The 14,451-nt window shown below is 49.9% G+C and overlaps 1 protein-coding gene across 3 annotated transcripts in view; it reads left to right on the top strand.

Annotated features, from left to right (window-relative positions):
- The window catches only part of TLL2 (tolloid like 2), a 149,634-nt gene that overhangs the window by 93,359 nt on the left and 41,824 nt on the right, over positions 1–14,451 (top strand). For all 3 annotated transcript variants that reach the window (XR_014826665.1, XM_001928475.5, XM_021074297.2), the window contains exons 6-9: positions 479–657; positions 1,566–1,671; positions 10,553–10,677; positions 13,210–13,325. Coding sequence is in view for 2 of the 3 variants with exons in the window: in XM_001928475.5 (XP_001928510.2) it covers positions 479–657; positions 1,566–1,671; positions 10,553–10,677; positions 13,210–13,325 (526 nt within the window). In the remaining variant the exon portion in view is untranslated. The remainder of the gene's footprint in view (positions 1–478; positions 658–1,565; positions 1,672–10,552; positions 10,678–13,209; positions 13,326–14,451) is intronic.

Genomic DNA, 14,451 nt, shown 5'->3' with positions numbered 1-14,451 from the left:
GGCACAGCATCGTCATTGCCGTGGCTTGGGTTGTGTGATGTGGCGCAAGGGTTCAATCCACGTCCCAGGAACTTCCACATGCCACGAGTGCAGCCACCCTCCAAAAAAAAAAAAGATTCCTGTCAGCTGGCTCTTTCCATTGTCTCCTCCTTGTCATCAGAGATGTGTGGCCCAGACTTGAGGGTAGAAGGGTGGGGGAGGATATTGCATGGGGGAGGGTATTTGCATTTTTCCTGGAAGAAAGGCCCTATCTTTCTTCAGATTTTCCGGTGGACCCATGACCACCAAAAAGGTCAGGAACCACTTTTCAAGGGAAGTCCTGTTTTGGGAGGGAAGTTGGATAATGAGATTGTTTTCAGCTCTCAAAGTCTGTGTTTCTTTTAGACACACACACACAAATGCACACACACAGAGGGAGGGGCGTTAGACTCTTGCCATTCCTTGATCTGCTGACCTGGGTATTTCTGTGATTGTCCAGCTGTTGTTCCTATGTTGGGCGCCGCGGAGGAGGCCCGCAAGCCATATCTATTGGGAAAAACTGTGACAAATTTGGCATTGTAGCACACGAGCTGGGCCATGTGGTCGGGTTCTGGCATGAACACACCCGGCCAGACAGAGACCAGCATGTCACCATCATCAGAGAAAACATCCAGCCAGGTAAGGAGTTTGTGTGGAGCCTGGAAGCCACCGGTCAGGCAGGTGGCATCCATGGGGTCAGAGGAGAGTGGAGAGGGGGTTGCTGGGAGCTGACCACCACTCATCCGTAAGTACGGAGGCCTTTGTCACCAGCACTGTCTTTCTGTGGCCCTTTCAGAGCTGGTAGGTTGAGCAGACGTGAAATGACTTTCCGTGTTGTAAAGGACAGTGAAACCCTAACAGGAACAGAATCGATCAGAACAGTGTTGCAGCATCAAAGCTGATAAGCCAATAAAAAGAGTTCTCCCGGTTGCTTTCCAAAGACTCATTTTGGCTGACCTAGGCAACACATATTTTTGACACTGAAACATAATTTGAACACAAGTACAAGGGAAAAAAACACTATGTCTGCCTATCCCAAGACAGAGAAAGTGTCTAGATTTTTTAAAAATATCTCCTCCTGTTAAACAGTTTTATACAGCACTTCATACTGAACGTGAACGTGGCTGGTTGAACAATATGGTTGCCTTAAAAGTGCTTTCGAAAGTCTGAATTGTGAATTTGGGATTGAACTTAACTCTTGGATTTGCTTTCTTGTGTCCCTTTAATAGCAAGATTAGAGATTTTTAACAAAATATTTTTTGCACAATCAGGTTGATCACTAACCTGTATATAAACTTAGTTTAAGAGTTTTGCGTGGATTTTGAGAGGGGTCTTGGCTGGTGGGGCTGGGACAACATAGGGCTGTTCTAAATTTTAAGCTTCCAATCTATTAAAAAAACAACCAGAACCACCACCAAGCCTGTCACTTGAGTGACTGGGCTAACAGAGCTCTCGGAAGTTGCTATGGGCCCTCCTTCTCCCCTCTCTGCCTCCTTTCAGGTGCCTGCCTTGGTTTTCAAAGGCCTTAACAGAGTGTTGTGTCACAGGTCAGGAGTATAATTTCTTAAAAATGGAAGCTGGGGAAGTGAGCTCTCTGGGAGAGACGTACGACTTTGACAGCATCATGCACTACGCCCGGAACACCTTCTCAAGGTCGGAATCTATGCTTATGCCTCGTGTGTGTTATACTATGCCTGCCGCAGGCTTGGGTCGGATTCCTGGAGGTCTGCGGAGCGCGGGTCTCTGCATGTTCCTAGCACAGTTGGCATGTCTGTCCTTGAAATACAGTGGCCTCTGGGCTGCAGTGAAATATAATCTAATCAGGTTCCCGCTAATAAGATTGAATCCCATTGTGAAGCTGGTATTCCATCATGCCCTAGTGTCACAAGCAGCAAACTGGAAAGGGGAAATTATGGAGAGGTTGGCCAGGATAGTAACTTAGAGGCTCTGTGTAAAATCTCCAGTGGGTAGGGGTATCTTCTAAAGCGCGTCCTTGGTGTAAGCATGGTGGCACTTACCAGTTCTCCTAGACTGTGCCAGAGCTGGGGAGGTGGTAAATTGTGGATTTATTTTATTTTGTTTTATTTTATTTTATTTTTTTAGTTCTGCACCTATGGCATATGAAGGTTCCAAGGCTAGGGGTCCAATCAGAGCCACAGCTACCGGCCTACGCCACAGCCACAGCCACAGCAACGCAGGATCCAAGCCACAGTAATGCGGGATCTGAGCCACGTCTGCGACCTACACCCCAGCTCACGGCAACGCTGGATCCTTAACCCACTGAGTGAGGCCAGGGATTAACCTGCAACCTCAAGGTTACTGGTCAGATTCATTTCTGCTGCGCCACAAGGGGAACTCCATGTGGGTTCATTTTAGAGGTGAAGAAAATGAGACTCCAGCCAGCTCGAGGGTGCACAGGTAGCTGGGGTCAGAATAAGAACAAAGATTCAGGTCTCCTGCCTGCTAGTCAGGCATGATGGTGACTGGTGCCCCCAAGTGTGTCCAGAGCAGATATTTACAGCTGGCATCAGCAGGATCTGTTTTGATGAGTTAGTACTGTGCTGGACATGGTGCTAAGTATTTTCCACATTGCCCTTGCTTCTAGATCATCTAAATCTTTTCTATATAGAAGTTTTCCCCCGCTAGTCCCAGTTTTGTAAGTCTTTCCACTCTTGCATTAAAGGAGATACAGGGCAAATGTTTTCTCTCTTGGAATTTTTTCCCCAGTCTCTTCTTAAAACCAGCTTGTTTGCTTTTTGTTTGTGCATGCGTGTATTTATTGAACCATCAGAAAAAGATGTGAGGTGATCCCCAATATATATGAGAAACAAAATAGGTGAGGAATCTTGGGATTGGGGGAGGAAGAAATTAAGGCCAAGTAGCTGAGTTGAAGCTTGGAATCAATTTGGGATTCAGAATATAGGCCATAAAGTCATGTCCCTTTTGTTGGGGTTGGCAGCAAATCCTGCTCTATGTTTCCTAGCAAGTCACAGGAAAGAAGGAGACAGTCCATTTCATGAGTCTCTATGTCCATAAAGAGCAAAAGAAACTTCAGGAGCCACACAGCTCTTGCGAGTAGAATGGAAACTATTTACCCAGGCTGCTTGGCTCTTGGGTAAGGCTGCTGAAAGCATCCTGTTGATGCAGTCACAGAACCCTGGGACAGATGCTCCAACCCTCAGCCTCCCAAGTTCCTCTGGCCACACAGCTGGGTTAATTATGATCATCCTTTACCCAGGCCGGAGCTCTCTGGAGCTCTAACGGGTGGAATTTGGTTGAAGTCAGCATCTCTGAACAGCTGGCACAGGAGCGACCTGCCCTGTTCTCTTTACTCTTCTCCTGGCTCTCAGAAGATATAGAGGGCGATGCGACGTCACGAAGAGACCACTGAACTGAGAGTCAAAGGCTGGATTCCAGTCCCAGTTCTCCTACACACATTGCAGTTAAGGGAGCTCTAGACAGTAATTAGGGGCAGCGGCGAGCAGGGTCAAGTCCCCACCTCCCTGGACCTCTCTTCCCTCAACAAAGAGTTGGACTAGATGTTCTCTGAGCCCTTCCAGCTCAAACATTTCATGGGGGGGCGGCCCTCACCCTTGGCATATGGAGGTTCCCAGGCTAGGAGTCAAATTGGAGCTGCAGCTGCCGGTCTGTGCCACAGCCACAGCAACACTGGATCTGAGCTGCTTCTGCAACTTACCCCACAGCTCATGGCAATGCTGGATCCTTACCCCACTGAGGGAGGCCAGGGATCCTCATGGATCCTAGTCGGATTTGTTTTCACTGCGCCCCAACAGGAACTCCTGGCTCAACATTTCATACTGTAATTTCTTAATTGGAATGGGTGAAGGATTGACGGATATGGTCACGCTCATGGCCATGTGGAAATCTAAGCCTTTTTCATCCACACTGGGAAACTAAGACATTGAGGGACCTACTGTGGGGGCTCTGGGAGGCGGGGTGAGCACCCCACTCTGCACGTGTCGGAGGTGGGATGCTTGTGTGTGGAGCTGGGCTGACTCAGGTGTGGGAAACAGTGCGGGGAATAGCCAGCCTGCATCACGTCAGCCCCAGGGTAGCAGGCTACCAAGTAGAGCCAAAGTATTGATCTTTTTAGGGAATCAGGGTCAAATTGATCCAAGGGAGAAGTTTGTACCTGGAGTCTTGTTTTTATAACTGTCAAAAGTCTTTGAATTGCTTTATAACTCATCTATTAATTATTCTTACACATTTATTAATATTTATCTGTTGTACTTCCCTCTCCCTCACTAGACTGAATCCCTTTTTTTTTTTTTTTTTGCTTTTTTTAGGGCCCGCACCAGCGGCATATGGAGGTTCCCAGGCAGGGGTCGAATCGGAGCTACGACTGCCGGCCTACATCACAGCCACAACAACGCCACATCTGAGCCACGTCTTCAACCTGCACTGCAGCTCATGGCAACACCAGATCCCCAACCCACTGAGCAAGGCCAGGGATAGAACCTGCGTCCTCATGGATACTAGTTGGGTTCATTAACCGCTGAGCCACGATAGGAACCCCCAAGACTGAATCTTGGAGGATAGAGACTGTCATTCTCTTCTAGTCCCCAGCACCCACCACAATGCCTGGCACAGAGTAGTTGTTCAATAAGTATTTGTCAAATGAATAAGTTAATGAATGAGTCAGAGGAGGCAGGGAGATCCTCAGGGCTGGGGACCAGGTGAGGGAAGAGATGTCCATCATCCCCAAGGCGTGGCTCCCCACTGTACAAATACAATGCCATTCATTAAAGAGAATCTGTACATATCTACTAGGCAGGACATTCTGGATGAATTGCTATTAATGGGTGGTTGAAACTGTATTGCCTTCTGTGTCTCTGATGTGCCTGATACCGTGCAAAGCTCTGAAGCCAGGGGCCAGGGTAAGAATGCAGATGGACTGTTTTCTGGTGCCAGCATTTCTTTTCTTGTCTTTCCAGGAAAACCTTCTTTATCTTTTCTCTGTGATTTCTAACCCATAATGCCATCCCTTTTGCCCCTCAGGAGATAACCATTTTAATATTGTAGTCAATGGGAAGCATTTTATTAGCACAGACCCATGGAAACCCGTGGACCAAGCCCATGAAATAATAGTTCCCCATCAAAAGTGTCCCTAGAAGGGAGGTTGGCTGGGGGGCAGCACGCGGGTGCCATGGGTGGCTGGGTGAGCGCAGAGCAGAGGAGGCTTGGGAGGGAGGCAGACTTTCCCTTCTGCTACCACGAGGTTATCTATTGTTGCGGAACAATCCACCCCCTTAACTGTTTATATAACAACTTATTTTTGGTGACATTGTGGGTCCTTCTTCTCTGGTCTTGCCTGTGATCACTCCTTTGGCGGTGCCATTCAGTTGGATGATGACCAGTGCCAGGTCGGGCCATTGTGCCACCTGTCCACTGGGGCCCCTCGGTTCTCCTCCATGCAGCCTCCCATCCTCTAATGGGCTAGCCTGGGCTTTTCACCATGTGGGAACTCAGAGTTCCTAGAGGGTAAGCTGGGAAACTGCAAGAAGACCCAGTCTCCAGAACTGCATGACCTCACCTCTGTCACAACCTATTGGCCAGAGCAAGGCACAAGGCCAGTCCAGATTCAAGTGATGAAGAAACAGATTCTACCTCTTAATGGGAGGAGTAGCAACTTCACGTTGCTAAGGGATGTGGCTACGAGGAGGCACGGGTTCGTTATTTTAACCATCTACCCCAGCTACCCTCACACCCTCAGCCCCAGAGTTGAGCATAGTTTTGGCAAACCTGTTTTGTACCATTGCCCTCTGCCAATTTTCTGCACGGATTTTCAGAAAATGAGTTTGTTCAGTGGGGGTGTTTAGCAATGGTGTCTTTCTCAGGGCGTCTTCCTCCCTGACTCTGCTTCAGTCCTCTTGATCACACATCCCCTGGAGCTGGTCTTCACCGCATCTCTGTTTCTTTAAAAGAGCAGAAAATGGCCTCTAGAACATTTGTTCATCTCGGGGGCAAATGCTGCTCCTGCTGATGGGAAACCCAGGCTTCGTGTGTCTTTACGATTGAGCTGTTTTCTTCCAAGTTTATTCCCCCTAGTTTATTGTGGTTCCTCCCTCCTCCCCTGAGTTGGACCCAGGCTGTGGGGAATGGTGTCTTTGGAGGCTTTGTTGGGCAAGAGTCCAGGAGATGAGGCGATAGTTCTCTGGTCCAGGGGCTTCTTTGTTTGGAGAACTCAGGGCTGACAGTTTTATTCCTTAAGGGCATCTGCCAAACCTTTTCTTAGTTTAGCAGAATGTCAATGCTAAGAGTTGCCCTACATAAAAGGGGGGTTGTAATTGCAGCAGTTTACACAGGGACGTCTCTCACAGTAAACATCTTCCAGAGCCCACCGCTGTGCTGACGGCTTGGGGACGTGTCAGGGAGGGGGTCTCAGCCCATAGAGCCAGCTGAGTGTGAGCCCAGGTTGTTCCTGCCGCTTTGGTTTTTAAAGTCTCCAATCTTCCAAACTCTAGTGTGTATCTAACGTGCATTAAGACCCATTTCTTGGGTGGTGGGAAACACTGGCTGGAGGGAGCAAGATGCCAGGAGGCAGGCTCCAGGCCTGCTTGCGTTCAGTCCCAATGCCAGCTCCCCATCCCTAGCTTTGTACTCGGGGTGAGTCCTTTAGCCCTGCAGGCTTGGTTTTCTCACCTATAGCAAGGAACCCTCGTAACAATGGCACCTGCTTCCTAGGGTGTTCTGAGGATTAAATGAAATGATGCATTTAAAGGGTCCAGCCAGGGTCCTGTGAACACCAGCAAGTGTGCGTACACGCTCTCTGCACAGCAGGCTGCTGGCCCTGTCACCGACACTGCATAGTCTTCTGCAGGGTCAGTTCGCCTGAGTTGCCAAGAGCTTGCACGGAGCCTCACATTTTGTGCAGCACAGGGTCTTTCTCCAGGGGAATAAAAAAAAAAAACAATTACAAGCAAACACATTTTATGTTAGGGCAGAAATACCCATTTTTGAGTTCATAGGTGATTGGATTTAGAGCTGCTTGTAGAGTTTCTCACTAGTAGTTTCAAACTGGGTGAGGTCAGTGAGGGAGAACAAAGACTCCACCTTTAGTTTCTCTAAAGGACCCAGAGATGAGGCAGCAGGAACTAGTGAGGCACAGGCAGGGATGAGCAGCGATGAAAAGGCTGGGGAGAGCAGTGATGAAGAGGTCATTGGCACATGATCCAGGTTCCCATGTGCCAATGTTGGAAAGAAAGTGAGCCTGAAATCTGACTTAGCAAAAGAGTATATACAAACACAAAAATGGAGAAATGAGGATAATGTCTATTTTCCAAGGTAGTGCAGAACTTAGGGAGAAGGAAATGTTGGAAAGAGAGACAGAAAAGAGAAAGTGGAGACCAGCTAATAGCTAGATACCAAGCATTTTTGCACTTCCTTTTTAGTATAAATAGCTATTTTGCGGAGTTCCCGTAGTGGCTCAGTGGTTAACGAATCTGACTAGCATCTGTGAGGATGCAGGTTCCATCCCTGGTCTTGCTCAGTGGGTTAAGGATCCGGAGTTGTTGTGAGCCGGGGTGTAGGTCGCAGATGCAGCTCGGAGCCTGTGTTGCTGTGGCTCTGGCGTAGGCTGGCAGCAACAGCTCCGATTCAACCCCAGCCTGGGAACCTCCATATGCTGCAGGTGCGGCCCTAAAAAAAGAAAAGAAAAGAAAAGAAAAGAAAAGAAAAGAAAAGAAAGCAAAAAAATAAAATAAAATAAAAATAACAACAGCTATTTTGCAAAATCTTTTGATGCCTGTGTCCCATCTTGACTGTGTAAGTTAATTCAAGAAGCATTTCTTGAGGTCTGCTATGTTCCAGTCCCTAAGGGCAGAAATGAAGGACCCAGACTTTCTGCTGGATGAACTTAGTGTTTAGCAGAGAAGACAATTACCATAACACCAAAAAGAAAGAAAGGAAAAAAAAAAAAAACAGTACAATAAGTAGAAGCTAGACAAATAAGACCCAGAAGAGGGAATAGAAAGGACTCAGGGAAGGGAGATCCCCTAGCGGCTCAGCGGTAATGAACCCAACTAGTATCCATGAGGACGTGGGTTGGATCCCTGGCCTCGCTCAGTGGGTTAAGGATCTGGCCTTGCCGTGAGATGTGTAGGTCACAGACGTGGCTCCGATCCTATGTTGCTGCAGCCACAGCTCCGAGTTGATCCCCAGCTTGGGAACCTCTATATGCCGTGGGTGCGGCCCTGAAAAGACAAAAAATGAATAAATAAATAAAAATTTAAAAAACAAAGTCTCTTTTAAAAAAAAAAAGCCACAAGGAAAAGAAAGAGAAAGGGCTCAGTGAAGACTTTAAAGAGGGAAAACCATCTGATGGGGTTTTAGAGAATGAACAGGAGTTTGCTGCTTGTCAAGAAGATGGGAGGAGGGCAGCCCTGGCAGAGGACCCTTATTGAAGGGCATGTTGGGTGCTGACAGGAGTATGAGGTTGCTTCTGATAATGAGTGCGGTGGAGGCATCAGGAGAGGAAGGCAGAAGCCTCAAGCCACAGGCCTGGAGATCGAGGTGCTGATGAAAAGCCAGTGAAGGCTTCTAAGAGGAGTGGGCACATGCCTCTTGCATTTCAGGATGATCGCATTGCAGCATAACACGAGGAGCAGAGGCAGCTGCATCTACAGCAGGGAGGCCAGTGGAGAAGCTACTGGAAAGAGTTCAGGACCGGGACACAGATGGCTAAGGCAATGGTCTGGAATGAGGAGGGCATGGATTCAAAGGCTGTATGGATGGTGCTGTGGACCTGATCTCCTGCTTTGGCAAAGGAGTGGGAGAGACGGAGTTCTGCTGTGGTGCAGTGGGTTAAGAATCTGCCTGCCTCAGCTTGGGTCGCTGCAGAGGTGCGGGTTTGATCCCGGGCCCAACGCAGTGGGTTGAGGGATCAAACATAGGTCACAGCTGCGGCTCGGATTCAGTCCCTGGCCCAGGAACTTCCATATGCTGTGCGTGCAGACGTTGAAAAAGAAAAGAAAAAAGGACCGGAAGGGAATGGACAGAGCCAAGGGCACCTTCGGATTCAGTCTCAGGAGGCAGGTTCATGGAAGGAGCAGGAGAATGGAACGTGTTAGGTTTTGGATGAGTTGGTTTTAAGAGCTCTGCAGGATAGCACAGTAGAGGAGTCACTAGACATCTGTCTTAGCAGAAGGTTCTAGGGCCAGAATCCGAATTAGCTGTCAGCCTCTAGGTGTTGGTTAAAACCCAAAGGAGCAGGTGGAGCAGGAGAGAAGAGGGAGAGGGCACAGACCCAAGGGACGGCACTCCCGGAAAGCAGAAGAAGCGGATCCCAACTTACTGCCCAGAGAGAGCAGTGCCTTGGGAACCAGGGAGAAGGGAGGCCAAGTGGCCGGGGGGGTGGGGGTGGGCAGAGGCGGCAGTGCCGCAGAGAGGGCAGGTGAGGTTGACAAGGGCACGTGCCACCTGCCAGTTGGCGGGGACTGGTGACCACTGCTGATGTGATCGGGTTGCAGCTGGATCGAAGAGTGAAGGAGAGGTAGGCAGCAGACAGGGAATGGAGGTAGTCTTTCCAGAAACGTGGTTAAGAAGGGACAGAAAGGAATAGAGTGGTAACCAGAGAAGGTATCCCTTCAAGGGAAGGCCCTCCCCTCCAGGGGAGGTCCCAGCCCTGGGAATCTGGGAGCAGAGTGGGAGGCTCGGGCAGGGGGGCAGGGGGTACCCCACACCTACAACATTAAGGTGTGAATAGGGCCGGTCCTCAGCCAGGCATCCTGGTGAACATTTGTCTGCTTTGCTCATTTTAGAGTTCACACTCACATCGATACAGAATAAGATGTGAAGTTAGAAGGGGCTCCCACGACCATCTAGGCCAAGGTCTTTTCGTTCCGAGGGGTGAACTGAGGCTCAGAGAGGAAAGGGACTGGTCCAAGCTCAGCCAGGTGGCAGAGTGAGGCGTTACATAGAAACCTCTGGGGCCAGAGCTTTCCTGGCTACCTCCTGTTCTTTGCATTCATCTCATTTTCCATCTGATTTTCTCTCTTGCCAGCAAGCGCCTCCCCCCCACACTCTGAACTCCTTTATTCACCAGCTCATCAACCAGCACTTGCTGACCGGCCCCTGAGAATCTCACACTGTACTGGTTCCCAAGCTCTCTCTGGAGCCTCTCCAAGACTTTGCCATGTTCCATGCTGCCCGCTGCACACCTCCAGAGGGCGCCACTCGCGTGGTCGCCTCTCTGAACACTGCTCCCTGCATTTGGGCAGTGGACCTGTCAGGGGCTTTGTGGAAATGCTCGGTACTCAGGGCCATGGGGCTAGGGCATATTTTTAAACTTGGCAGAGTCGTTTTCCCACTGGAAAGTGAGCAGGCAGCCAATGCGATGGAACGCTAACATGCCAGCCTGAGGGAAGGCAGCCTCTTCAGTCATGCCAGCCTGGGTCGAGCAGGCCAGGGGGTAGGAATGTTGACAGGAAATGAAGAAATGAAGACTCAGTCCCCGCCCGGGTGGCCTGACAGCCTTGACTTTTCGTTCTCCTTTCTCTCTCTCTTCTTCCTGTAGAGGGGTTTTCTTAGACACCATCCTCCCCCGTCGAGATGACAATGGCGTCAGGCCAACCATTGGCCAGCGCGTGCGGCTCAGCCAGGGAGACATAGCCCAAGCCAGGAAGCTGTACAAATGCCCAGGTAACTGTGAATGGAACACAGGGCTTCCAAGGCCTCCCTAGTGCCCATCGCGACAACTCGACTGCCACTTGCAAACAGCTCCGGTGCTGGGAAGACAACTTGGGGGATGTGAAGAGTCCTTGGCAGCTATAATTCCCAGTGTGCTCCTTTTAGGAGGCGCTAGACAAGGCAGAAAGTCCAAATAGTGGAGGGATTGCAAGTAGTGAAGCAAGTAATAGGTCTTTGAGGCCACAGCATAACTTGCGGGAAGCTTGGGGATGTTCTGGCAAAGCCCTGATGTTCAGAGGAGGAAGAAGGCACAGCAGAGCAGCAGTGGACAGCAGGGCACTGTGGTCTGCCTCCCATCATGGTAAAAGTGCTCTCCTTTCAACCGGAGTAGGGCATGTGGGTTTGGCAAAAACAAGAACCAAGCATTTTGCAGACAAGCAAAGGGTGAAGGAGAAGGTTTGGAGGAAGGTAGAAGCCAGCTTCCCAAACACCGGAAGGCCGGGGGCATCTCGGTGCTGTAAATGAGGTCATGGCTATGGTCTTGGGCTTTCTTGGCCGTCCAGGGTGCTGGTCAGTGGCCAATATTCTGCCATTGGACACCAGACAGTACACTGGATCCGAGCAGATGTCTGCCTCTCTGACAGTTGAGAAGCCCCTTCCCCTTGAGTTTGCCTTCTCTGCTCCCGTCTCCTTGGCTTCAGCATCATCACAACCCCTGCCGCCCTGGAGGGAGCACACGTTGGCCCCTTTAAGCTCCTGAGCCTCGGTGCAAAGCACTCATGTACAGCAGCCAAGCTTTTACCAGTGGTGGGAGAGAAGGCAATCCAGTGGTTGGGGAAGGAAGAAGGAAATTCCATTACCAACGGGTCCAGTAATCTAATAGTCTTTGCCAAACTCCCCGACCAGACACATGGTTTGATCATGCAACAGACTATTTGAAATAAAGGGCCATCTTAGAAAATTGAACTTTCACTTTTTTTTTTTTAACCACGCTGCGGACAGGACACACTCCCTCTCAATGCCATGGCCATGTTCCGCCCCCTAAGGGATGGCAGGGCTGGTGCTGCTTCCCTCCCAGGCTGCTGTTCTGGGAAGACTGCCAACCTCCCCTCACCCGCCCCACACCCCAGACCCTCTGTGTCCTGAACCTGAGCAGAAAAGGCCTGTGGCTGCCCCAGCTCGTATGCAAAGGACCGTGTGGGACTGCTCCATCATGAAACTCTAAGAAATATGTCCACCCAGCTCTTAGTCATCTGGGGGCATGCTAGAGCTGAAATACAGGCCACACATATCATATAACCTTGCTGAATTGAGAGAAACCCTAGAGCAGTCCCTGGGAAATGCTATAGTATTTATTTAGTTATAATGTATATGCCTCTTTCTTCCCAAAAGAATTGGAGGCAGCTGGTAAATACCGTGGAGCCCTGCAGTAATGTATCGGTTCTTGCAGAATGTTGATGATTATTCTAAAATAATTTCCATGAACCCTCGGGGGGTGTCGACTGCTGGGCATAATCCTCGTGATGCCTGGCAGTTGTTGGGTAACATGATCTCAAAGCCCTGATATGCAGGATTTCCTGAGGCTGATGATGGGCCGTCCTCCAGCTCTCCCTTCCTGCAGCTCCCAAAACGGCATCTTCAAGTAGTTTCAAGTGGTGACTGCAGATCGAGCGTGGTTGAAAGAAGGTTCAGCGCAGAGGCTGAATCGCATGTAGGAACCGAGGTGCAAGGATGCGTGAGAGGAAGGCCCCTCTGCAAATGAATGTCCCTGTCTTTGGGGTCTGATCCCTCGAGGTGAGGGGATGCGAAACCAGAAGCTTCCAAGCTAAGTCATACAGTTTCCTCTTTTTTGGGAGGACAAATCAGGGGGAATATTTTTCACAGAGAGAAGGACTAGGTTCTAGACTCCAGGCAGCCCACACACATTCAAGCCTGCCGTAGAATTTTCCAGCTTCCCGTGCCTCTGGGCAGTTCCCTCTGTTTTCTTGACTGTTCCGTAGCTCTTTCAGAGGTGGGGAGCAGAAAAAGAAGAGACAAGATTCAGACTAACCGCTGACATATGTCTCAAAGTGTTTTTCTTTTGGCTTCACCTGCTTGCACTTTTGCATTCTCTCTGCCACAGATGTCTGCTTGTAGGAGCCAAGCTGCCCTGATCCAATCTTTTTAACAGCAGACGATTTCATTAACCCTCTAGGTCAGTCCTACCCATTTCACAGATAAGAAAATCAAGGCCCAGCAAAACTGGGACCTTGCCCACCACCACACAGCCAGCTGGAAAGCTGAAATTCAAACCCAGCTCTAGGCTGGGTGCAATCCTGAGTGCCTCAGAAGAAACCCCCGAGGTATCCCTTTTTGGTCCCCAGACCTGATTTTTGCTTTTATGAGCCAGAAAAATGGCAGTCTTCTTGACATGCTATTTGCCAAGGTGTTCTGAGGGCTTTGGCTGGTGAGGGAGCAAACGGCTCATCAATCCTGCCCAGGGAGCCGCTTGGGTGGCAGGTGTGTGCAAGTGCCTGAATCACACTTGTCGTTTTGCTTGTGCAGCGTGTGGGGAGACCCTGCAGGACACAACGGGAAACTTCTCTGCGCCTGGTTTTCCAAATGGCTACCCCTCTTATTCCCACTGCGTCTGGAGGATATCGGTCACTCCAGGGGAAAAGGTAGGTGTGAAACCCCCTCAGGAAATGACAACGTGTTCTTTGAGTTGAGTGAGGTGTGAGGAATTAGTATTATTACTAACAGCAGGATAACAGCTGCTGTGAGCACCCACTATGTGCTAGTCACACTGTGCAAACTTGCTTAACATTCATTATTTCGGGACTTTTCCACCAGTCTCCCCCACACGGATGGAGGCCCCTGTACTAAATGTCTGCAGGAGTTTTCAGTCAAGTTCACGGTTTGTAAAACAAAGTAGGCTCTACCCTCCTTCCTTGATAAATACACCATCAGGATGCAAGGAAGGCAAGGATCCATTTTAGAATTTCTTGACACCTCAGAGTGCTGGGGAGAACTCGCCCCAACTGGTGCTCACCCTCCTTCCCATCTCAGCCCCAGTTCCATCTAGAAGCACCCAGGGTGACACCCCAGCCCATGGTCCCAAGCACCCTCCACTCCTACCTGTTCCCCTGTTCCCTGAACTCCAGCAGCTGTTCCCCAGCTCCCGCTCTAGTGAAGGTCCACTGGCCAGATGTGCCATCCCTCATCTCAGGAGGATGGACCCAGGATAGAGGTCCTGGCACCCTCTGGAAGTGGCTTCAGGGAATTCCAGAGTTCCGGGCTAGAGGTGCAGTCTAGGAGCTGGGAAAACTCTGGGTGGGCACCTTCCTTTGGTTCTGAAGATTCCATGACCCTCTAATGCTGAGCCCCCAGGGCTGGGGGCTCTCTTTCCTGGTCCAAGGATAGTATATTCTTGACCCTTCTGCAGGGTGCATCCCCTTATATCCATTATATGAACAGGGAATCTGAGGCTCAGACATCTTTAAAAATTGCCTGCATTCGCAGGAAGACATAGAACTGGGAACTGGGACTTCCGAGCCTCGAAGCTTGATTTTTGTCTCTACACCTTTTTGCAAACTCCAACAGCGTTCTTCAAGTTGTCTCAAGCTAGATACGATTTTTTTTTTTCTTTTTGCCTTTTCTAGGGATGCTCCCACGGCATATGGAGGTTCCCAGGCTAGGGGTCAAATCGGAGCTGTAGCCGCCAGCCTACACCACAGCCACAGCAACGCGGGATCCGAGCCGCATCTGTGACCTACACCCCAGCTTATGGCAACACTGGATCCTTAA

Source organism: Sus scrofa, chromosome 14 (genome assembly GCF_054392235.1).
Source record: "Sus scrofa isolate SSC_HxYL_T2T_F1_AM1 chromosome 14, Sscrofa_HxYL_maternal_Yorkshire_Landrace_v2.0, whole genome shotgun sequence".
In the NCBI taxonomy this organism is placed as follows: Eukaryota; Metazoa; Chordata; class Mammalia; order Artiodactyla; family Suidae; genus Sus; species Sus scrofa.
This window is presented reverse-complemented; position numbering and strand designations above follow the sequence as displayed.